Consider the following 27,127-nt stretch of genomic DNA (forward strand, 5'->3'; position numbering starts at 1 on the left):
CTTCTATCATGGAAGTTATTATTTGCACTTGACTCGGCAACGGCGAGTTTCGATTAGCGATAACCGTGGCGTGTCTGTTTTACTTTCGAATAGGTTTTCTTATACTATTCCCAGTTTGTTATCTAGTTTGTAGCCGAGAAAAACGGCCGGACGGGCATTTTAAATCGGTCCTGACGCTACATTCATCAAAAATTTGGGTTACCCTTGCACACCCATAGAAAGTATTACCCGGCCCGTTGTTATCTTTCGATTATAGTTCTCGCCTCCACCTTAGTCTATCCGCTGTTCATAAAATGAGGAGATAGCTAAGTGAAAATTTCAACATGAACTTTGGATGGCGGTTGCCGGCGTTCAATGTGCCAAATTTATGCAGTTAGCGTTGCAGAGTTGGCCATCATACCGATTATTTCGGACAAATATTTATTTAACATAATTATTCGAACGAGTTCCTTTTAGTTAAATATTTTATTGAATTAATCATCATAGATTATTCTATCTATTTACTTGAATCATTTTTTATTCGATACCAGTACAAAGTTCTATAATACATGTAGCACGTATGTAGCAATTGGTTCAATTAACACTTTGACTGCCAAGATTATTTTGAAAAAATTTGTTCTAGACGTCAACATTTCTTTTGGTAAATAAATAAATTAATAATAATAAGTAAAAAATAGTAAATCTATTTTTATGATAGTAACGAACCTTTAACGAATGCGCCGCACCGTGATAGGCAAACATTTTAAACTTTTTCTCCTAGGGTACAATGTAACTATTAAAATTTTCACGTTCTGTAGTAACAGTTATTTTATGACTTTTAACTTTTCTGTCGAAACAGGGTTCGTTGGAAATCCACTGAAATATTTATTTCATATATTTAAGCATTAATAGAAATTTGTTCATTCTATCGGAATTGGAAATAAGTCCTGGTCGGACAATAACAGCCATTTTGATTTGAAATCGTTAAAGTACTTTCAAACTTTACCGTTCAATATTAAAAGAAATATTTACATTATTTGATATGAAAGTTTCTTCCAATTCCTTTTTCATTGCAAGCGTACAATAAAACAAGTACATAAAAATAACGGTTTGCTCATGGCGGCCTGCTTACCCATCTATATTTATCCTTAATAACGCAAAGTTTACAGTTAAATTACACTTAAACTGAAGCTCTGGTTAAACCTATTTTCTGATTACATGGCGGGAAATTATTGACTCGCGCTCGTAGGACACCAACTCCAACTATCAAGTGATAGGTTGACAGAGCCGTGTTCCCACGGTGCGGCGCTAGACAATAATCAAGTTCCCGCTGGATGCAAAAAGTAAAATCGATATCGGCCGCGTGACAGGACGCGTCTCGCAGTTTGCTGAAACTTTTCCAGAAATTCGCGAGGGCGTGCTTCTTTTTCTGTGCGTGGTCGCACGTACCCGCTAGGCTCGGCGTCGTCGTTCAATTGGATCGAGAAAAGAGGATACGCGGAGAGATAGGAGTGCGCCAGGAGAACGGCTCGTGTTGACAGAAACGGGGATCGACATACGGCGAGGATGTTGCTTTATACCGGTAATACGTCGTTTATCTTGCGGTCTATATCCGTCTCCTCGCCTCTTACGGTCGTTCGGTGTCTATATCCTGCCCGCCTTTTTTTTTCCTCCATTCCTTTGCTTCATCTCCGATACGTAATGCCAATTACGCTACGCGTTTATTAAATACCGTGAAACCTCGATTATTCGAGCGAAATATAGAAACGTGAACGTTCTTCCTTTCAGAATGAAACGTCGAGTTGTATCATTGCATGATTGTTCAATACAGCGTTCAAAAAGGATAAAAATAAATTTAAATTTTTTACACCGGTAAAGTAAAATTTTGTGAGGTTGATAGATTTAATGTTAAGTTATGATTTTTTCTAGTAATTTGCACACAAGTATTCAACAGAATTAATTAACATTTGGAAAAATTGACGAACGAATGTCATTTTGTAACGTATGTTCGAAATAAATTCAGACATTGAAAATCGGGCTGCGTGACTGGATTTCTTATTAAAAAATACATAATTTTGCAATTTAATGGCAAATATCTTTATTCAGCACTCGGATGACGGGACTCGGTTTCATTTAAACGCAGAGCAAAAAACGATAACTTGACTAATTAGTGACTAGTAAAATATAAACGAAAAGTACAAGGAATTTTGATTGGAAGAATTTAATTAAAAAGTTAAATTATTGCACATTTAAAACTCTGTCTTCCAACATTCAATATTTTGCACGTAGCGTATACGTATATGGCCGAGTTTTCATCATTTATTCATTTCTCATTGAAGTAAAAAGTAATCTCGATTAACAGCAGAGTTCGTAAATATTATCGACCACGTACCGACTGCTGCTTTCTTGGATAGCACGAAATGAACCAGCAGACTCAGCACGCAAAAACATGTGAGAGACATGCAACAGCTGGCGAACGAGTATGACGTTTGCTTTATTCAGTTCTTATACTTACACGCATGGCAACATGCCATTCTTCAATTGGTTTTATTATGAAGCGAGTATTGTCGACGTGATTCACAGCTGAATCTCCATTGCGCGTTCGAGAAAACTATCTCGATCTTTTTCCAACAAAAATCATCGTCGATTTCAATCCTTTTTCATAATTGATTTACAACTACGGGAAACTGTACCAAAATGTCTCTGCTAGAATTTTAGATTAAATGGAGTATCGAAATCGATGCGTGAATTTATAAACAAATGGTGCATGTTACACCATTATTTTAAACGTATATAAGTCTTTTTTACAAAATACGAATTGCACATATATTTCTGATTACTCACAAGGTTTTCCATTAAATTCTCTATACCGTGTATAAAATTTATGACAATGAATGTAACTAATAATTCGTTTTTAAGAAAAAATGTTTAGAAATCAATTAAGTTAAATCCACTAAAAAACATATATTGTATGTATTCCACTATAGATGGCTATTGTGATCGTTTTTGTATAAAATACAAGGCATGGGGAAATCATTCGTGATAACAATGGATAACAGCAGTTGCATTTCCATTATAACACGCTGCAATTGTAACCATTATGCAGTACTCTTCATTCGAGTATTGCACCGTGATCGCTTGTGTGATGGAAACTGGTATTTTTCACTCAATATCATGCTAACAATCAAGGATTACCGACCAAACTCGTATTAATGCTTCGAAATACTTAAAATATGAGATTTGGTTTTGTACATAAATAATTCAGCACGTTGTTATACAGAGAATTAGCAGTTTGGATAATTATTACATAGCTCGCCATAATTAATGTTTAACTAAATCCTTCACGAAGACGGACAAACTCTTAAATCGATTTTCTTAGAAACGAAGCCAGGATAAAAAAAAATGTTACACCAAATTTTGTTCTTATTCTTGTCACGTAAAATCAAACCCTGCTCGATTTTACTACGAATTCTGGCCCACCCTGTATATCACAGGTTTGTTTAACCGAGGCGCCACTAGACTTTTCTCCTGGATGCATTTATCACCCTATACAATCTTCAAAGTTGAATATCCTTAATTAAAAAAAAAAATACTACTGATGACATGAATCTTTAAGAGAATTTGGTATTTATATTTTAGATTTCTTATTAATGCATTCGAATTTATATTTGGCATTCCATTTGTAGATTATTGTTAATTTTTTGATTATTCTTGTGCTCGATTTTTCAAATTCGTTAAATACTTATCCTATCGATAGATCGTATCTGACGCCGTATCGAACGATTTGGAGATTTTGTGGACTACTATCCAGTTCAGCGGTTGCAGCAGAATTTGCCAAGAGCTGAATTTATCTTTCGGAATCGAATTTTCGGACGGAGATTGTCGCGTCATTCGTTAAATATCCGCCGGCGCGGCGTTTACGGTGCATGAACGATGGAAAATCGGACCCTATTCAATATGTCTGCCGAATTGGCGTTAGGTCCGAGTTAGGGGAAATTGCACCAGCACCCGCGTTTGCGCGTGAACCAGATCAACCGTTATGTGTCTGTTAATGGCATCGCGTTGACATTAATCGCAAACGATGAACGTTAAGAATTTTACATACAAACTACCGTTTAAAATTACTCGAACCACTGAAATTGATCAAATTTCTTCCGGAATACTGACCTCATTAAATAATAGTTACTACGGCACTGCCGTTGGCACATTCACCGTTAAAATTCACGATGAAATGTCACTAGATTTGAAATAAATCGATTTGAAAATAAATTTGTCAATGCATTTTCATACATCGAGGACTAATTTAAAACCTGTGTCTATAAAGTAATTAGTGGATTAATGTTTCAAATATTACTTACCTATTTTAATTATAAAGACATGAAATCCACAATCTAATTATTAACGTCTTAAACAATTTACGAGATGAAATTACTCATTCGAGAAGATTAAATAAAGGAGTTTTTACATAAAAAAACTTCTCAGTATTGATCGAATAGGAAACGATAAATGTGTTTAAATTTTTAGTATTGAATAATTACCTGCACATGCACCGAATGCTGGTCGAATAAAATATCAGAGCATTCTTTTTTCACGTTACCTATGGTTTATTAAGACGAGGTTTTCCAAGGCGACAGAGAAATTAAAAAGTTGGAGAAAACTTTCTTTTCTAGGAAACGGTTTTAAGTAACTCTAAAGCTAATTAATTGAAATCGGAAGTTTGAAACTAAAAATCTTTTATCCCTGGAGAGAGAGGGTTAAGAAGTTCTATGTGATGTCGGAGACTTTGCGTCAGTGACAATGAACCTTACAAAAATGTTCATTCACAAACTTAATTCACAGTTTCAATAGTTTGAAGAACGTATTCCAAGTTTTAAATAAAATTAATTACAACAATTTCACTGGGTTGAACATTCATTTTGTTTACATAAACAAATAATAGGAACAAACGGTAAAATTCGCGACAATGATAGGAGCATGTCGGACCTCCATTTAATTCTGAGTTTCGTTAATTTTCTAGGGGAAAATTAATTTAAAGCAGTGAGTGCAATAGAAACAAGTTAGTTATTCCTTAGACGTAATACGTTGAAATTAATGAGAACTATTTCGATTAAATACGAATGTAAAACAAGAAACGTTTTTAATTTAATCCTACGCGAAATATCAATTTCACGTGAACTGACTTAATGCGTGGGATAAATTAACGATAGAAAGACTGAAATCATTTTTATTCAGTCAGTTTCAACCTGACGTTAAGCCGACATCAATGCCTAAGCGAATCAGAAATACGAGATCGTCGAACGTCGGTGAAATAATGTCAAGTGGCTTAACAAGATGTCGATCGAAGTCGCACATTTTCCTTCGAATTGCAGCGAGCGAACCGCGTTTCCTGCCGGCATTGACAAATCCAGCGGGATTTCTCTTCTACCTGGAATTATTTGAAGCTCGTGCTTTTTTTTGCAAATTATGCGTCAAACATATTATGCATAATTTAATTTTTGAGATAGAAGGTAACTGATTTCCACTGTAAAGAAAATCTGTGAAAGTTTCGCTAAACTTTATATTAATTGTGTATGCATCAAAGGTATAGACAATTTTAATTCTAACGAATAAGACTGATTAACAAAAGATGTTTTGGTATAATTCTTGCGAAACAACTTTTTGTTTCCATACGTTATTTTACAAAATTAAAAAGATAGAAAATCTTTGTTTGCTGATCGTTTAAGTTAGAATTTGAATGAAAATATAATTCTTTACCGACAGTAATATGTTAGATAAACAGCCAAGAAAAATATAATTGAACAATTGTTTATGATAGTAAATGGTAAATAAATGATAAATTTATGCGTAACGTTGTTCGTATGTGGTACATCTGTTAGACACGATCTTATACATTTTCACACCAGAACGACGAAATAATGCTTAGAGAAATGATATGTCACTTACTATTGAAAAAGTATTCCTTGCAATTGATATTTCGCTGGTACCACTTGTAATATCGAGTGTGTATCCCCGTTCCGGACGAAAAACGAACGATCCGTTCACGGCATTTCCTCGAAGCTGGCTGCTTCTAATCGCTGATCAATGTCGATGCTGTCTTCTGCACTTAAACGTCTCTCTTTCCGCTATATTACTGCCTTTGCAACTAATGGCTCGAATCCATTCTGTTTCAAGGGACTGGAATCCCTGACCTTTGGATTGTACTGTGTTTGAAAAATCAATCTTGAAGATCCAATCGTTGGACCTTCATTATCCGAAGGTATAATCTGCAAACTAAACCTAATTCGAATCAGAAAAAACTCAAGAAAATAAAACAAATAACAAACATGAGCAAAATATATGCAGTATGTGATGAATTGCATTCAAAATTTAACAAATCGGGACAATATTTTTATGGCAGATAAAATAACCTGACAGAACCAACTTAATAAAATTAAAAATTGTTCAGACCATGTTGTAAAATAAGTTGCGCATTGTCTTGAAAATTCTCGAATTTTAATTCGAATATTTAATTTATGCGATTGTAATGTTATATTTGTATGTTCTGTGAAAAAATTTTATATGAAAAATCAAGTTGGATTTGAAGTGATTATTAAAATTTAGAGAATATAACATGGGATAAGAACATTGTCAACGATGTATGTGATTTCAGATGTTTAAATGAAACTTGTTAATTAAACGGTATTGATCACAAACGCTCTGCAAGAGTTAACTTTACGGAAATGCGAGATGACTTTGAATTCGATGTTATTCATAATGACCTCAATTAGGGCGCATTACATTCGATGGTAAAGTGCCATCCATAACTGTCGATATCACAATACGCGGCGCACGAATAGCTTATTATAACAATGATGGTATTAACGATTCACGCATTACTTGGTATTGATAATTTTCACGGAAAATCCTTTTACGAATCGATTTGCTATCCGACGTGTCAGACGTAAGCCGGATCGTCTCGAATCATGAAAGTGTTAATATTAGAACTGACATTTATATGTATAAATAAGTAAATATATCTTCACAAAATATAACATATGATTAATTTAGTTGTCGTCTACTCTTTTACCGTAGTTACCTTTGTCCGAGATACTCTTTACAAAGCATTTATTGTTGCGACGACGAAAACCTTTAGCAAAATGAACAGGCTTTAAAGTCGATTTTCTCGAAAACGGAGTTCCGAATAAAAAAATATTACACAGTAAATTTTTCTTATATTCTCACCCAGAATTGTTCCCTGCTCGATTTATTATGTTACAACAAATTACGTCATAACATCGTCGAAACCGTGTACGCAATTGAGTTATCAATATGTGGTTATTATTATTACAACACGATCCTCACTGCGTTGGCAACGCGATATTATCGTTAAATGTTATTTCGGCCAAAAATCGATTGCTACGTTCTAGTTTTACACAATATCGTTTCGCGATATTACAGTCTTTTTGAAAAAAATCTTTTAAAAGATTTCGAATAGCCGCAGCTTGCAGTGTTTACGTTACGTGTGAAATGATATCACGGAGGCGGATAGTGATCTAAGAATATCGAAGAATTCAGCTGGCGATCAAGGCTACGTAGTTCGTTGCGTGGGTGACAAAGCGGTTGCTTGCGTGCATCACTGTGTCTATGTGTGTGTAATGGTGGAGAAAGTTGCACACGCACGATGCAGCTGATGACCTTGAACTCCCTGCTGATGTTCGACCTCGTGTTCCTGTTCTTCTTGTTCCTCGTCGGGGTCTCTTGCCTCGTGTACTACCTGCCTGGTACCCGTTCGAATGATTTCGCTCCGCATGAAATCATTACGGCGAGAACGCCACCGCGTTTCGACGCGCCGATCGACAATGTTTAAGGTAAGATTACCGTTTCGTCTATTTAGATCTTCCGACAGATGTAAGAAAGCCATTAGACGAAAAGGTACAATGGTCCAACTGATTATTGTAGATTTTTACTGTAACGATAGAAATCCTGGTTATTTGTAAAATTATGATTATTATGTAAAAGAATATATCAGATCTTCCTTCGAATGTGACACAGTTATTTAAATATTTGTGATAAGAATTAAGTCTGTGTGATATACATATATCATAATTAACTAATATTCATATAATGCGTTTAACTAAATTTCTCACATATAGTTTCTTCATCACATATTTGTATTTGTCTTTTAATATTTATACATTTTGAGAATAATTCTGCAGGTGAATTTTATCCGTAATCTAATAAGGCTTATATTATTTTTTAATGTGATTAGAAATAGTTGTAATCATTTGAAAAATAGGAGGATATATAGTCACAAAAAGGTCGATGACGTTATCATATGTATTTCATTTTTTAATAAACCTGAAGGGGTTATCTGACGTACAATTAAAATCTTCAAAGTTTGCACGAAGAAGTTGGCAAAAGTAAACAATGAGGCGCCGAATGTCACGACGCGTATGTTATTAGAATTTCATGAGATTCTTCATCTGCTTCGTGTAACATTCGTTTAGGTACACGAATCTCGATACACGGGCGCATTAAATTGTACAGGAACAGAAATGTAGAGGCCTCGGTAAAGCTTCTTCAGCGTTGTCATAATATTGGCCGTTCGTAGGAAGAGGAGAGTTATTTATTCTATACATTCGCCGGAGAAGTTATCGACATTTTCCTTTGAAGTTTACAGATATAAGCTATCAATATTACGCGTTGTCAAAGTTTCTCGGAGGTATCGAAGCACGAGTCAAAATTCAGATAGTAATTAATTTTCCTGTGGCCTCTTTTTATTGCGAATTGCCCGTGGATTTTGCGCAAGACCAAATGAAGTGGCTGAAACTGAAAACAGTGAAAAGATTAACAGTAATTAAGAATGTTGGTGTACACGTTTCAACTTATGATAATGATTAACAAGAGAAAGAAAATTGTACTTGGCTCGTTTGTGTTGGAATCGATGCTATAAAGCTCTATTTTGCATAAAAATCCGAAGTCTAAATATGAAAATACGAATGATTTCGAAGAGTATATTTTGGAAAAGCAGGAACGAAAAACATGTATATTAGGAAATTTCGGAGACCGTGACTAAAATAAACACAATTTTCGTTGTTATTACTGTTTTAATCACTATCATACATGATGAATACATTATTGATTAGTATTGTTCATTTTTACAAAAGATATAATATAAGCGACTTACTCCACTTGAAATTATGCCCAAGAAATCGTCGAACGTAGAACTCTTGTAACTTATCGTAAAAAATCTTACGCCATTCTACCGATGCTTTCTTCAATTGTCAAGTCTCTACCATCACGCTCAATAATTTTTGGATGGTAATTTAGAGTTCCCTTAATTTTATGTTGTAATCTAGAATTCGGAAACTTTGATGTCGTAATTGGATCGTTCCATTTTATCCTTTCATTAATAAAATCGATTGGAAAGAACGTCCAACTGATAAAAATGGAGAAATTCGTGACAATTTCCGTTTTACATTTCATTCAATCCCCTTTTTCATTTAATTATTCGTGAATTCAATTGCTAATGAGCTCGTACACAGAACTGCAATGAAAATTTACAGTTTTTTTTCGGAGAAGAAGAAATGAATTCTATATTTAGGGTATTAAAGCATATATTTTATACAATGATAATTAAATTTAAATATAATTTCGTATACAAAATTAATAAAAGCAAAAGCGCAGCAGCAAATTCCGTGGATTTAATTTCTGTGATTGTGCTTACCATGTATTTTGTGCAGGATGTAGTTTTCTTGTTGTTAACTGTAAAATTGCTAATTGTCCGTAAAATGATGGTTATTTAAATGAAAGAGACAAACTTGATATACTATCGCAGAGCTATAAAAGAGTTACGATCCTCATGACAGAAGACATAAAATGTGTTCTCTTTTTCGTTTTGAGTAATTATTATCTTTTCGGTATTAAGTATAGACAATCGGTTATAATCTACGATTGATGAATGTTTTGGTATTTATTCAAGTTGTTACCCCAATTACTTTCGTATATGCTTATTCCAATTTTTATACCATCTAGGAAGGAAGAAATGGTACGTGAAGATTGAGTATACTGAAATGAAAGTATACTAAACTACAAATGTTGTTGCAAAAGCGATGTTCTTTTCATTTGGAAAAGCTGAAATAAGCGATTGAAGGATGAATTTCAGTTACCATTACATAAATAGTTGATTCACCTCTCATTTCCCCTTTCTGTTTGATTCATGATACCCGAGTGCAAACATCGAATGGCAGCTAGAAAAATCCAGTGTCTCCGTTGTTGATATAAAGCGGTATGTCCGATTGCGTATCATCGTAAACGACTCCGATCGCGACGTTACATTCGGATCCGCGGTGTTTGCCGCGATTTTTTTTTGTTCGACCGATTGCACGTTGTATGAAATGACGAGCCCAGGTCGGTGACAACTTCGCGTGCACATGGGTCGGCTAGTAATTTTTCATTTTGGATCGAACGGCCGAACGCGCGTCAGTGCACAACCAAGCTGAAATTTAAATTCCTGCTGACTGACGGACGCAGACGCGCGCGCGCGCGCCCTCGCCCGTTCTCGTTCGCTTTAATGTGCGAGCGAGTTTTCACCGTTTTCCACAATCCTGAGCCTTTTCGACGATACTAATATCATTGCTTTTACTCTGTCGTCGATAGGGGCCAGTTTTAAAACGAATAATGGAACACAAACGCGACACTGAAACCGCAAACCTTGATAGTGCGAAGATTGTAACAGTTTTGATATTCAACCGATTTAATTTTGCGAGCCACTTTTAGAGCGATTGAACAACAATTCGTCTTTCGCTATGATCTTTACGAAGAACGAGACAAGAGATACGAAACATTTAAATATTTTCATAGTCTTGGTAAAACGTTTTCAATCAGACTCGAAATCGTGAAATTAGGTGAAGATATTATCCTCTTGTTACTGTTTAGTATTATTTCATTCTGTTGAAATGAATGGGAAGATAACGAAGACAACGATTTCTTATCGCACAGGAACAATTTCGAAGTCATATAAAGAATCATTATGTTTTTTATTTAGACAAGTTTAGATCAAAATAAAAACATTCACCTAAACAACATAATAAGTATAATTAAATTCTACACGCTTATCACATACGTAAATTAGATCACACGTTCTCCTGCGCGATTAAGATCTTTTTTAAAATGCATAGTAAACATCAATTAGGTTGATGGTATAATTCATAATCAATCTCTGAAATGGCGGGCAGGAATATATTGCAGAACGTGTAGGATACACGGGAATTGATATGCATCAATTTCGAAAGGCTTTTCATTCGCTGCCAGCTGACTGGCCCAACAACAAGATTTCATCTGTTTAACTAGTTTATCAGCTCTGTACAAGTCAACCAGTAATTAAGGAAATCATACATTAATTCAGTAAAGCGTGATTGGACGCTAGCGTAAATTATTGCGTACTTTATCTTCCAATCCAATTATTATCTGCGATCTCTTGATTACAATATTTCATTGGATTAATATTCAGATTTTGACATTAAAGCTGCGTCACACGATTCCATCCCTTTAATTATCGAAAATTAATGTGATAGTTAGAATCTTTCCTAACTAATAAAAATTTGCTATATTCTAAGTAGTATACGGAACTGTTATTGCATGAATGTTTGTTCTGTTTATGCTGATGTTTATCGCGCTGATTAATTTACGAGAGTATGAAAAGCGGTGGGCAGCAACCTCTTAATGATAACTTCTTAAATTCGTAAGTAATTTTCGAGCCTCGATAATTATATTTTACTGTTCATTCTTGCAATTGAAATTCAGCCTCCGGAAGTCGCACAGCGCAACACTTAAAGTTTGATAGGAAGTTTTAAGAATCGTGCCAGTTTCAGAACACTAAAAACTGTTTTTCCTCGGCGAAGTTACTCGGACATTCAAAACTGAACGTGTCGATCTAATTTTGAACTGTCTTACTTCCTTAAGTTATTGAATATTCACCAAAAGGAATACATTGGATGAAATCTTTTCGACAATTGTACTTTCCAGGCAAATCTACTTGTATAATTACATCGAGACAAATATCACTTGAGATATTTTAAAAAATCAATAGAATAAGAGGCAAACGATTTCTTTTCCTAACTTATTTCGTTGAAAACAATGAAGAATATATTTAAACAATGTTCTCTTCATATTTTCCTCATAGAATGAAACGAAATGCTCGACAAACTAGTTTTTTACACTTATCGCAGCATGCACATTTACGTTTTTCTTTATATAGTTATATATGGCAATGTGCCTGTTTTGCCCCATGTGTCCCCAATGTGCCCCATCCTCCGTTTTCACTCACTTGTTATCTCTCACATCCATCCAGAATTCTTCGGAAGTATTAGATTTGAGCTCTTGCTCGTGAAATTCGCGTGTATCAAGTTAATAGACTCATTATGTAACAAATATTGTAACATTTTTACGTTATATGTTTTTTCATTGATAGTATTTAATAAAAAATACATAACAAAATATAAGGACCATATAATCTGAGATTAATCTTCTCAAAAATAACTAAATGATATATTCTAAAATTTGAAAACAATTTTAAATTTACACAGGCAAGGATTTGGATTAAATTGGTGAATTATTTATAAAAAGATATTAAATAACGCGTAGCTTTACTGAACCAAAGCGACGCATATTCAGGGAAAAATATTTCTGTATTTTTATATCTCCCTGTACCTCATCATGAATTTTTATATGTAATTGAATACAGAAAATGGCGCGAGGACGGCATAATCTGCTTTCCCCCTCATTATCTGCTTCAGTCAAAATGAAAGGTTGAAGCTTGATATCAAATATTTGCTTTTTTTAGTAAGTTATTAAATATAATCAGATCTTATTTGCTTCAGTGGTTCGCGACGCTTATGCGGATAAAAGCCTTAAAAAATGCTTTAATATTATAGTATACAAGCTTTTAGCTTCCGGCTGAAATACGCGATTGTAATGTATAATACTCTATTAACTTGTCACCTTGCATTATCTCGTCATTTATGCTGCAAGATTCTCTCTAGTAAGAAATATTTTGCTAGATATTTGTACCGTTTAAAACATAACACATTTTGTTTTGGTATCATCAAGATCACGTTCCAGTATCATTAATCAATACGTTTCATAGTTTATTCATTTTTTTTTAATAAAACGAGTATCTGCTACAAAATGGTTTCTGTAAACGTAATAGTTTTTGTGTAATCATCACACTTCGAGTCTCTATGCACATTCCCATTTTTATTAATTATTATCCTACTATTTGCCAAATATTTACATTTACTTCTCGTAATTTACAAACTTTCATGTACCATAAATGTATGAAAATCTGCGAATCAGTTATCTTTAGACTGCGGATCTTTATGCAAAATATAAATAACCCACCTCAATTTCAAAAAACTAACGTAAAATAGTAATTCGCTTTCTCTCTTGATATGCGTCATAGGTTGAAAAAGCGGTATTCTTAAAGTCTTCTAATCTTTCTATTATACTGAGTTTCAAGTGAACATTTCTCTCATAGTTGCATAAAATCCGGAATCTAGTAATCCTAATCTTAAGTCGGACATTATCGCTTACAGGAAAAAATGCCTGGAAAACACGAAATCGATTTTTTCAAACCCAAATGCGTGCACCTGAATTGTTAAAACGCACAGACGAATTTCCTGTTCGTCGCGTCAACCCTCGTGCCCTATAATTTTTTAATAAGCATCAGCGACGCACTGTCGGATGCGTATTGGAAAAATTACAGCAGCGGAATTGCCGATCATTCGATTACGATCGTCCGTAGGAATTCTATGAAAAGTCCGTCGTTTGATTCGTTCCCCGGTGAAATTTCGCGGAATTAGTCGGGGCACTCCAACGGTATTGCCATTAACGGATTGTCTTCTAATTAAACAGCCTTCCTTCTCGATCGTTCGTAACGACCGCGCATTCCCGTCTTCGCCTGCGAACTATCACCTACGAAATCCTCGATGAAATTCTCGTTGACGTTAACGAGAACAGTCACACCGGAGACAATATCCACTTTATTTCTTAGACTTTCGCCCCGAGGTGCGAAATGCAGCGAAATGACAATTACGTGCAATCGGTTTTTTTTTTGTACGATCTTTGAGTATACAAAACTTACGAGTATACAAAAAATTTTGTGACGCAGGAAACACGATAATATGTACTAAAAGATTTTATGAACATTATACAAATATTCCATACACGGAGTTTTTCTGTCGCCCTATGTATGTATAACGTGCGACAATTTAAAACTGCCGGAACCTAAATACTACAGTCGTGTGACGAATCTAAAATCCCTAATGAAGATATTAGTGCGTTTTGCATTTAATTGAAAGGAGACCGACCTTCTTATCAAAAAGTACCGAGACGTAATTATATGAATCCTTGAGTATCGCTGCTACATTAGGAACGAGCTGAAAATGTGAAAATGGGACATTGAGGTTAATGGGACGGAAGTAACCATGTTGATATGTACATGTTTTGCGATATTCATTTCGTTGTAGTAGCGTAAGTACTCTACAGGATGTTTCATAATGAGTGATACGACACAGCTGGATTCTACCAGAGCTGAATGAATTATAGGGAACAAATGTATCAAATATTGCCTAAAATATTATGCACTGTGGAAACCACAATATGGCATATTAAAACGAAATGCGAAATATCACTCTGCAAACTTGTGCGTTGTCACGATTGTCGTCGTTGTATATTGTCGTATTAGTATGGTCGTTGTTGTTGTTGTAGTTGTCATCGTTGTTCTTTAAGTCGTATGAAGTTGTTGTACGATATTATTAAGAAACAATTGCTGTTATTGTTACCCTACGTCGCTCGTGCTGTTTTTTATATTACCGCGGAGTTCTGTGGGATTTACAAACAATAACAGGTTAGTATTGTGTAATAAAAAGCATTTTATACAATAAATAATTTTCGACGGACCAATACCTGAAACTAAAGTAAAAAATAGTTCCGCCAGATATATTTGTCGCGAAGAGGACTAATACTTTCCAAAAGTTCCTTCGATCCTTTCCGCCAGTTGAAATTACTCCGGATGTAAGCGCTTTGACGAGCGTTCTGCAAATACTGGGACCCCGAAGTCCCACCCCCCATCGACCGAGGCCGAGCGATAACTTTCCAGCGTTTGCATTTAAAACGTACACATAAAGAATGATCGGTATCGGCCGAAAAGTTTGGAATTAAAGCTCGCCCGAAAACTAAAATGTCGAGGGGGACCGCAATCACCGCGGATCTTCCGCATTAGTCATTTTATCCATTGTTCGCGTTCCGCCGCAGTTCGTATTCATTTCATGTTTTATAATTACAGGGTTGCATGTTCTGTCTTACCATTCTCGTTATCTTTGTCTACGTCTATAACGAGCATTCAGTTAATCATCTGTTCTTTATAATCTTCTTACGTATTTCGATTAATGACGCTTGAACGTAAACAAACGAATTTGATTTTTGCAAGAAAAATAGATCTGTTGTGGCAAAGGGGTTGTGATTGTAACTTTGGCTCTGGTTACAAATTCGATTGGCCAGCCGCGATCGAATTAATTAAGAAGTCGTGTTTAACGGTTGCGCGTTTCTCAGGACGAAGTGGAGCGGAAACGACGCGTCGAACAAAAGAGATCGAAATAATCGAAGCTGTGTGCTCAACAAGCCCGATACATCCAATATGCACGCCCCGGCCTGTTTACATTTGCTTGTTCTCGACTGGCTGGGCGACACGTTGCCTCAATCTTGTTTCACCGGAGCCAGCCTCTGTTCGCAGCTTGTTCCGAGGCAGACTCTGGACGTATTGTCTACGGATGAAAAATCGATAACGAACGTAAATGCTTGAACGAGATTCGTCTGCGAAAGAAGTCTCATTACGACCGCATAATTTTTAATTTAACCCGACGCTGCGTGAATGACGTCGGATGTCTCGTAACTATACATTTTTCAGTCGAATCTTGACATTAAAATAATTATAATGTAGCGCTCATAATGTAGTGAATTGTCTGTAATAAAAAATTGTTTAATAAATATGTTAGTGTATTATATTCATCTCATAATCGGTGTAACAATTTGATACCTCGTTTATAATGGGTTATAAAAATTAATGATTACAGAGAAGGAGTAGATATAGTCTATCAATATGGTTTTGTCAGAGATACAGGGTCGCATCGACATTTCGCAGGTTATTAGCAATGTGTCCTATTGTAATATTATCTAGATTAAGTTATAGTATATAATAATTGTAGATTATTATTGTAGCGGCTGCCTTCGGTGACCAGTACCGTCACCAAGCAGGCAATTTTTTAGGCTGCTTTGTATCGGCACGTAGCGAACTGTTTTTATGACAGGGATGTCAGCATCTGGCAACCAGGTTCGACCGTGCCGGAACCCCGGCATCAGAACATGTCCGGGGACCAGGCACTTGAACATATCTAATAGCTGGCCCCCCGCAATCAGGAAAGGCTCGCTGCGTTACTAAATGGCGTGAGAAAAAATTTTTGCGCAGAAGACGTAATCTCCTTCTTAGACACGTTTTACCCTTGTCGAGAGGGCAGAAATAAATAACTTTCGAACGCGTCGGAGGATTCTGGGTTTCGGAGATCCTGCAGAACATCGCGCAACGCCAGTTTGTCAAGGTTATATGTCGCTTTTACACATTTTGCTGCGCGCGTTTCAGGAAATACAAAAATCTCCGTGTCGTCACTAAAAGACTTTGTAATTTATTCCTCAACACGAACATTCCCACAGTAGACTGCGGACCTTTCTGTAAAATAAAAGTTCTCTGCCTTAATTTCAAGACATTAGAAGCTAGATATACATTTTGTTCTTCCTTTAATCATTTTAACTAGTTCAAGAGAGAATACATCGATTTAATTGTTCTTCTGCTTTAGATCAATTTCTACTCTATTTTGTCACAAATGCATAACATCTCCAGTGTAAGAATTACTTTCATTGTGGTATATATGTTGTGGAACGTATATTTATGAAGGCGTTCCCCTGCACTGGAGATCTAGATAACTTCGTGGAAAACTGATAGGCTGGATGGTTCCTCGAAGTTAGGCTCGCTGACGCAACGGGGTGGCATGGGGAACGTGCTAGCGGCTTCGAGGACGTGACACTCTCTCTCCCAGTTTGAGACGAGCACACGTGAAGTCTTGAAGAATTCATACTAAACCAAACCATATATAGACCGTATATAGATATTATTAATACTTAGAAATAAAGGCTATTATATTTCCAAGTTAAACAACCATCAAATCTTTTACCACAATGTTCATTAACATTTGTAGAAATGCTGTCTTTAGTAAGTTATAACACGTTTGTGCTTTATAATCATTTCTTAATATTTCAATTATGGATACACATTTATAGTACAATTTTGTTTCATTTCATACAATTTTTATCTTATTCAAGTAGCGAAGAAAGTAACGTAGACGTGGAACAGATGTCACTAATAAATAAATAGCTAATAACGATGTAAGATAGAACGAGAAGAGTATTTTTAAACAGCTTAAGTGTATGATCTGCAAAATTTATGGAAGTTGGAGTGGTTACGAACATTTTGTAACGCTGAGAAGGAGCGGAGTAATTAGCGAGACTTCCATGGGAACGACGGAGCATTAATTAATGCGGCGTCGTTGTAGTTACGAGAGAAAAACGGGGACAAAATAGAAGTATCAATTGTAAACTCTTTTAATCAGCATTAGTTTTCTTATCTACGTTTTTAGAGATTTCGAGATCTTACGATTTAGCGCATGATTAAGCTGTTTCGTGATTTACGAAGTATTTAATATTAATCCAACATTTGATTAATGTACATACTTGGATTTAATACAAGATGTTTACTTCCTCTGCCTTGAATCTATTAGGAAAATAATTAATTTGATAATGACTACATAAATAAACAAGTAATTTATATAATGCAAAATATCCTTAAAAATAATATATTATACAATAAGTACTGCACAAAAAAACGTTGTAATATACAGCATCTCCATTTTTCAGTCCAGTCCTGTTATACATTTTAAAGTAATGTTTTCTTGTTATTATCATCATTATTATTATTACTATTACTATTATTTCACCGTAGTTTGTTTACGTAGTAATTTTGTTAACTTCGAAAATAAGTTTGCGTCGTATAAAAAAAGTAAGGTAAAATAATTAATTTGTACTATATAATCTCTATCGTAACATTGCAGATTTTGTTGTAATCGTCGTGTGTTTAATGTTTGCAATTTCTTTGCAGGATGCAAACCGACCTCAGCGCAGGACCTGGTCTCGCTGTTGTGGCAGGGGATGTCCTTGCTCTACGGGGAACAGGTCTAGCAGCGGCCGAAACATGGGCTCTCCTGTGCCAGGCTGCCCAGGCCCTCCAGGACCTCTTCCTTTCAAGTAAGAATATTTTCATTCATATTCATAGTATTCAAAAGTGGATCTATCATTCGCAGTTACAAAAATTCACGCTATTTTTAAATATTGCGAGAACAATGAATGCAGAAGCTTTATTTACTTCGAGAACTGCAGAACAATTTTCACGTAATAAACCTCAGTGAAACAAATCGGATTTCAAAGTTTTATATCGACTTATAGTGATTGTTACCAATACCGACCAATTAACCTGCAAGAGGTCGTGGCTCGAATAGATATTATACAAGAGTACCGATTGTAACAATCTATAAAAAATTATGTTTTTGCATTGTTTAGTCATTTATATATTTAGCTGAAAAAAAATGATGAAAATAAATTCTAACACATAAAATTAGTGATCGGAATTTAACGCGACAATGTATTATATCGGAGGTAATCAAATGTTATTTGCAATGTTACTTGTTATTCGATATTAAAAATACATATTAGGTATTTAGTTATAAATGAAAGCATTTCAATAACTAAAAATAATTCGTGTTACAAAAAGTAAAACTTTATTGTAAGTTATCATAGATCGTGTAAGTTACCATATATGCAAGGAAAAGATATATAGTTAATATAATTCTTTCAAGTTGTAAAAATTGCAAAATAATTTTTTCAATAACTGGATGTAATCCAGAAACAATAATAATATAAAGATACAAGAAATCAAGCAAAAAATAAACATTCCGGTACCGGGAATCGAACCCGAGCCTCCTGGGTGAAAGCCAGGTATCCTAGCCACTAGACCATACCGGACTGTGGAAGGTCTTCTTCGTATACAGTTTATCAGTTTCAGATTCAACTCATCTCTTTTAATACATTCAATCATAAACAACTTTTAATTCATCGTTTCATAATAAAACAAAAATTGATTCCCGAACCATGATAATGTTACTATACCTAATTTATCTTATACTAAAAAAGATATCTAAAATATACTAGTACACTCTGTGACGCAAATAAACACTGTCTTTTTTGTAACATATGGTTCTTCCACTAAAAAATATTTACACATTTGAAAAAATCTTAAAAATAATGATAAAAAAAATATCTCTAAAAACCGTGTGTCAAAATGGACGTGGCTTATATTAATATATGCTAGAAATAAAAATATGACTATGTATACAGAATTATTGTTCGCAATAATAATAATAATAATAATAAAAATAAAACAATGAAAACAATAGAAACCTACTTCCGCGTCATTTTATTTGTGTGCCATAAATTTGAAACGTTAATGTCGACTTAATTGCAAGATTACGTGAAGCCTCGTTAATGCGGAACGTCACGTGGCGCATCTTCGGTGAATCAGTGTAATAGCTTAGCATGCGACTTTGCCGTCGAGCAAGTATTTTCGGTGTTTCCGCGAGCCATTATTAGATAGAGGTTATCACCAGAATAGATAAATATCTGTTACGCGTGAGGCGATAGCTCGGCAATAAACGAGGAGAGCTCGGCGACACTAAATGGTGCAAAATGGCAGCCAGATTGGTATATTATAAAGGCTGCAACCCCGGCGTGGATCGATAACACTAAATCTCAAGACAAAGGCTATTCAGAGCGGTGTTAAATCGCACGATCACAGCCGATTACGGTTCGCGCTGTCGAATCCGGAAGTTAAGCGCTGGCTGGTCGCCGTTAAATATTCAATAATCACAGGGCGTGGAGAAACGTGACCGTCAAGGTACCGTTGAATCCGCACTCGTTGCCACCCGATTCATTCTGCCAGGAGAGCCGACTACTTTCTAATACTGCTTCCTTAACTTGGGGTCAAAGTTTGCGGGGCAAGCATTCGGAAACTATCATATCAGGTGTAGAAATGTATTCGGTTACAGAAGCTTTAGCATCGAAGTATTTATCTTCCTGTCTAGTTGGGCAAGGCTTTTGATTAAAATTGAGAGATGTTAAATTATCGAATTAGTTGAAACAGCTTTGAACATCGTCAATTGATTGATAATGTTGTATAAATCAGGTTGTAGTAACTTGATTCTTTGTAGACTATGATTTTCGAGAGTTGGAACTACTTTTCGCACGGGATTAGATTAAATGTCAAAGACTTCAATAATGCGAAAAATTAACCTGATCTATTGTTATATAATCGAAGTATACGCCTAGAACTATTGATATAGGATATGGAGTTCTGATGTTGTCGAGGGATAAAGAAATGGTAACTGGATAGTGTTGAGTTTGATGAATATGAGACGAAGGTTTCTTTTGTTATTTTTACTGCCTCTGCGAGCTGAAAATACGAAAAACTTTCGATTTACAATTATAAATGAATCAAAATACAAGATAATATGTATATTAATGAAAAATAATGTTCGTTGCGTGTTATATGTTTAGGTAATCAGAAAATTTTATTAGCACACTTTTGAAACGATGAAAGAAGAAAATAAAAAGTATGAAATATGGTTATTTCAACCCTGTGAAAAAATACAGCACTCGGAACATTCAAAGAAAAAAACAAAAATTATATTCCGGTACCGGGAATCGAACCCGAGCCTCCTGGGTGAGAGCCAGGTATCCTAGCCACTAGACCATACCGGATATATTCGACTATTTCGAAGATTTGAAAGAAACGGAATTATTTAATTTTCAACATAATTCATAATAAATATATATCACGCGAAATTTAACTCGAATATTATCGGACGTTGTTTTACCGTGCGAACGTGGGACTTTTCTTCAGGCCACCCGCGCCGAACCCACGTGCACGAAAGTCGATGCGCGTCCGGCTCAAGTACCCTTCAGATAATCCCTTAATTTACGACGGTCTCTGTTTGCTATTGAGGACCTTCGGAAAAGACTCTAATAAACATGCGTTGCAAAGATCTGGAAAGTGTCGACTCAAAAATGGCTTCGTCGAACGAGAGTGGTAAATTACGTTCGTTGTTTGCACGAAGAAGAGACTTTCTCTTGTGCGCACGACTGGGCGCTACAAAGTGCTTGTTTTTAAATAAGAAGAATGCTTCAGGAAAAGATTATTGTACTTTAAATTGGAAACTATATCATGGGGTTAATATCCATTTCATGATTACTTTGCCATAATTTTGTTTACTTGCAGAAGATGTCCTCGAAAGATAGAATGATTTTATCTTGCAAAATTGATTACTTTTACCTTATACTTTAAATTTCTAGTTGTAGTCGTTCTTCGTGAATTTATTATATTTTATTGTATCTTTTTTCTTAATATCTTCGTTCATTCCGAATTAAATTAATTAGTGAATAAGTTGTTTAGTGTATGTACCTAATATTCACTTCCACGAACATTTTGTCGAACCAACATATGAAAGAAAGGCGATGTGTTCAAGAGAATGAACAAATTCAGAATGCAATGTGTTCAGGAGAATTAACAAATTCAGAATGCAATGTGTTCAGGAAAATATACAAATTTAAAAGGCAACGTGTTCAGGAAAATAAATAAATTCTTTTTCAAAACTGGGTATTTCATTCCTCGTCGCTTTCCATTACACAGCAACGACTACATTTTCTTATACTGTAAAAACACTTCTATCGCTGGGAAACATCCTCTGTCCACGTATGCAAATAAAACGTGTTGAAAATTCCCGTGAAAGCGATGTTGAAACGTGCATCGTGTAAAAGCAAATAAAACGTGTTAAAGGCAACCGTGGAAAAGCGAATTGCGTGAAAAAGATACCATTTCAAAAAGATCCGCAGGTGTGCAAGCCTTTAGTGGTCACGGTGACGTTTTGAGAAACCACAAATATTTTAAAGAGAAAAAACCTAGCTCGCGATCCTCGCTCGCCCCGAGCTACGAAAAAATATCATCGCGGACAATGAAACGTGTCTCGTCCAGCGCATACGACTCCTGCTATGCGATCAGCAACGTGCTCTGGTATAGAACCTGTTATTCTGCTATTTAAATTACATCATACAATTATCGATCGCTAAACTTTACGCAAACTGAAAACGATCTGTTTCAATTTAAAAACATAAGCGCTAGATATCTATTTTATTTACTTTTCCTGATCCATACATTCCTTTTTATTTCATCTACTTAATTTTTTCCTAAATTTATAAAATCCGCATTTTATTGAATTACAAAATTTAAGGAATACAGTCGTTAGTAATTGGGTAGTTTGATTAATTCGAGTGACTCCACTTTCTTCGCAAAATATTATCATGTGTTCTACAGTAGAAAATTCAGCATAAAGAGGACTTCATATGTAATTCTTGCATAACCAATCAGAGTTCTGTATACGATCAGGTACCGTTTCTTGCACATCATAGTATCTTTCACATAGTAGAAGTCGTCTGTCTATGCTGTTGGATAATTTTTTGGGTTTCTCGGTATTTCAATGAATATTCCACATTTATCGTCAAATATTTCGTATTTACGAGCTACGAAAAATAGTATCGTGCGGTAATGAAACACCCGTATCGTCCAGCGTCCATAACACCTGCTGCGCGTAATCATCGGGCTTCGCGAAGCGAGACGCGGGTGTTTGAATAACTTTGGATTTACGAGCGGCCGGCGAGCTCGATTCTGTCCTTAATTAACATACAAGAGATTTCTGTTTCCGCGTGTGGAAAAGTCGCTGATGAAAGTGGCCGTTACACGTGTTCCCCCGTGCACTTCCTGGTGGCCGTGCAGAAGTAGTTGTGCAGGCGGATTGCACGCGTTGCTCGCATACGCTTCGCCCGCGCGGTTCTTGACTCGCGCGCGCGGGTTAATAGGCGTGTTTACAATGTCGGCAATTCAGCCTCCCACTCTCCGGGGTCCCTCTTGAAATTGCGAGGAGGCATCCTGCATGCGAATGCGATGCCACCGTTCGCATAGCATGACTCACGGTCGAGTATAACGAGAACTACCTGCTGCATACAGAGCCCTCGAGCCTCGGATGCCAAAGATTTGTCCTTGCATCCGACCGCGACCGACGAGCTCGCGAACATCATGATTTCTGGATCGGACCAGTTTCGGAACGTCTTCGTGTTTATCCTGGATTCCCATCTTCGGTATTCCGCTGAGCATCCGAGCGGATATCCCGATTGTTATCATTGGCCGGTTACAGTTTTACGAATCGCATATCCGCGATAGCAATTTTAGGGACTTTTCACTTCCAAAAGCTTGCATATATGCTGTACACTAGGTTATAAGGTGTCTAGTGCAGGTATTACGTGTTGATCATCCCTGAACAAGTTATTCACTCCCATCGATTGTAGTAAGAATTATCACTCAGACAAATTCGTTTTACTACATCTTTTTATGCAGAATTGTAATGTGCAGTATTAATAATTAATAAATAAATACATATTTTTCGTTAGCATAATTCATTGTATAAGTCATTCTCTTGAATTTTTATTGGAACACTGGAGATGATTAAAAACAAACTCAGATGCAACGAAAAGTTTACGTTGTGCCAGTTTTGAAAGTTCATTTCTCGACAAAGGTGGAATTCCAGTCATTATTACATTACATGCTTTTTGAATTTCTGCAGTTCATGTAACGGGATAATAGGTTTTATAACCATAGATATCGGTATTTGAAAGACTAAAGTAGGAGTAAACTATTTAATTAGCAACCGTATTATCATTGGAAAAATCAAAGTAATGTATTAAAACAGGCATAATAATACGTTTGCAGTTAAACTCATTTTAACTGTTGTACTGTTGTTATTAGCAAAAGAAAAGAATGAAGTGAACTTTCCATGTTAAAACTATAAATGTACATCGATTTTCAATTTATATTAACTATTTTTATATTGAGCAAAATCTCGATTATCCTGAAGCAAAACGATATTATCAAACCTCTTCTTTGATTTTCTATCTTTCGTACCATATGTTTATGTTAGAGCTGCGGTGGAAGCTATAGATGTTACTATAGTGGTGCAGTGATAATAGTGCAGTTTCAGCTGTGTAAAGTTTGGGTGAAGAAAGCCACACAAACGCGTGATGTAATGGAGATGAGTTCTTGTTATCTCTAAGTTTCGTAAACTACATGCATCTTCCTAATATTTAATGATACGACGAATAACTTATTGACTTTATTTTATTATCCACAGATCTTGACACAAATGGAATAATTATGTTTTTGTAGTTTTCTTCGAAGAATCAATTAGTGTTGAATTGTTTTTATTTCCATAAAATGACATCCGACCATTTTCTCATCATTATTCAACTCTCGTCTTTTCTTTTAGCAAGACACTATCCGGATATGCGAATGACCCGTTAATCAAAGTTCCGATAATTGATTTTTCGTTTATCGACATTCTGATATCGACCGTCTCATTAATCTGGTTTTCGCTAATCGATGCTCTAATTGTGATAAATGATAAAATCGCATCACGATCATCGAATCATTTATGGAAAATCTCTCCGAACAGAAATTCGATCCCGGATAATTTTTGTGATAAAAATAATCTCGAAGATGAAGCATAGCTAAGACCTCGTATTAAATATCTCGCGATCACGTGTAACCGCTGCAATAAATTATAAGCTCACCGAATTTAAATAACATCAAGATTATTTTATGAACGAATTCTGTCACGAATTACAGCAAATTAGTACCACTGCAATATTATAATTAGCACTACTCTTATTTTATACACTTATACTTTTGGTAACTTGCGAATATAGTAAAAGTTGTTTCCATTGATGGTGTTACAGTTTTCGGTAGCATCTGGCCGTTGAAAATGTTGAATATTTTACGAGACGTAATGTAATTGTTTGCGGCAGCTCGCAGACAGACTGCGCCGTAAAAATGAAAGTCTCCTCGGTCCTACACGAGAATTCGTTGAATTAGACATATTCAGAAATTCCACGCGAAGTTCTACCTGGTATGAACGTAACAGAGAGTGATATGCAAGTACGACTTTAATAAAGTTCCTCGCACAATATGGTCGGCGAAGCGTTACCATTTGACGCACCGTAAATACGGTCCCTTATGAAAACCACGCACCGACACGGTTTTCTAAGCGTGTCTCTTTCTTCGCGAAGTCATTCTTCGCGGAAAGAATAAACGACCAGCTTGCCCCGTCTAAATAATCAACAAAGTACAATGTTGCTTTTCGCATCGTTGGTTTTTTGACACGTTCAATTCCGCCCAACCCTTTGTTCGAAACCCATGTTTGATTATAAAGGAGACTGAAACAGAACATTCCGCGGTGGTCTTCTGCTTTCTTCCTTGCCTTTCGCGTAATTGTTTAAAGAAGCAGTATACGTAGGGTAGGAGATAAATATCATCGAATGTTTTTCATGCAAAAGATCAATGTAAGGGAGCTTCTCACTGGATAATGATAATTTCCTTGAGCATGATTCTGACAGAGGCTTTTCGTTTTAGAAGCAGAGGTCTTTCAACAATAAAAATGTTCTACTACTCTAATATTCTACCTAAACAAAACGAAAAATTTTGAAAATAGTGTCAAACGAACAATTAACATACATCATCAAAATTCTGTTGTACAATACAAAAATCGTGTACAAAAGTTTCTTTTATCTTGCAATCCGAGCTATGATTTTTACGTAGACATTCCGTTTTTCGTGTTACACTTTTTAGGAAAGCTTAAATAGACGAATGAGATCGAAATAGAATGACGCTGTTGTTCGATCGTTAGGAGAATCTCGTGAAATCGATTCCGTCGAATATTAGCGGCGCTATGATCGTCACAATATTATCGTTCACAGTTTTGATGTCACGCAAGCTGCGCCCACGCACAAATGAAACTTAATCCTTTCGATACTAACGATAGCTAATCGATACAAACGATAATCACAGTCACACGTTAAACTTGTATGTTCGTTGATAACTCTCGGTTGAGCTCACCGTTAAGATTTGATAATTTCAACCTTTATCTATGTAGATTTCATCGTATATTATTTTCGGACGATTTGATTCAAAATTCAATAATACTGATATTGTACTTGATTCATAAAAAGACCGTAGAGTCACACAGTTCCTTCACCTATAATCTTAAGATTATTGATGATGTATTATATTCATGTATCTGATACTTTAAACATATCTTTATTCGTTCAATAGTAATAATAATAAGAGACTTAACACTAGATTGCCTAAGCAAGTCATTTTGACTGCTTTTCAATTTCAATTAGAAAAATAATTATGTAAATAATGACACAGCTTCTTATAATTTTGTGACTTTTTCTACAACATATAAATGCGTTTATTAATCATTATTTTTTTTCCCCCCCCCCCCCCTCCTTCATTTCCGGTATATATATATATGTGTGTTATACCTATATTGCCGACAAGCAGTCATTTTCCCGTCTTCAAGTTCCCGTCTTTCTAGTGTTAATTAGAATTCGAGTAATGTGATAGAACGTAACACCGATCCGTTGCAAAGAGTTTTCCTTTCTTTTCTCGCCCTTCGTCCTGATTCCGTCGTGTGTCATCACTCCATCCAAAGGTATGGATACACAATCGTAGAATCGTTGCAAACGCGGCAATAACCTCGTGCACAGGTTTCTGTACACACGTGAACAGAGAGAGACCCGAAGTTTGTGCTTGACGTGTGCGGAGTATGTGTCTCCCACGTCTGATGCCCATTGCAGAGTACACTTTGCAAACAGCCACGAGGATCGTAGGCAACTACGCGGGCGAGATCAAGCTGCTCGATAGCTATGAAAAGGGAGCAACCTCGTAATCCCAACATATGAGGCTCTACCGTAGTTACCGGCGCTTCTCGTTTCCCACTTTCAAAAACACGCGTGAGTCGGTCGCAGCTTCCTACATCCTCTTGTGACATTCATTACATGGCGAACC

At 35.8% G+C, this 27,127-nt stretch overlaps 1 protein-coding gene and 2 non-coding genes across 3 annotated transcripts in view; 1 reads left to right on the plus strand and 2 right to left on the minus strand.

Moving 5' to 3' along the window:
- The window catches only part of LOC144478715 (uncharacterized), a 113,617-nt gene that overhangs the window by 39,299 nt on the left and 47,191 nt on the right, over positions 1-27,127 (plus strand). The window contains exon 2 of the mRNA XM_078196924.1: positions 18,224-18,369. Within this exon, the coding sequence (XP_078053050.1) occupies positions 18,225-18,369 (145 nt within the window). The 5' untranslated portion in view covers position 18,224. The remainder of the gene's footprint in view (positions 1-18,223; positions 18,370-27,127) is intronic.
- Trnae-uuc (transfer RNA glutamic acid (anticodon UUC)) lies at positions 19,072-19,143 on the minus strand. Its single transcript has one exon. It is a non-coding gene; the product is annotated as a tRNA-Glu (tRNA).
- Positions 20,863-20,934, minus strand: Trnae-cuc (transfer RNA glutamic acid (anticodon CUC)). Its single transcript has one exon. It is a non-coding gene; the product is annotated as a tRNA-Glu (tRNA).

Source organism: Augochlora pura, chromosome 1 (assembly GCF_028453695.1).
Source record: "Augochlora pura isolate Apur16 chromosome 1, APUR_v2.2.1, whole genome shotgun sequence".
Taxonomy (NCBI): domain Eukaryota; kingdom Metazoa; phylum Arthropoda; class Insecta; order Hymenoptera; family Halictidae; genus Augochlora; species Augochlora pura.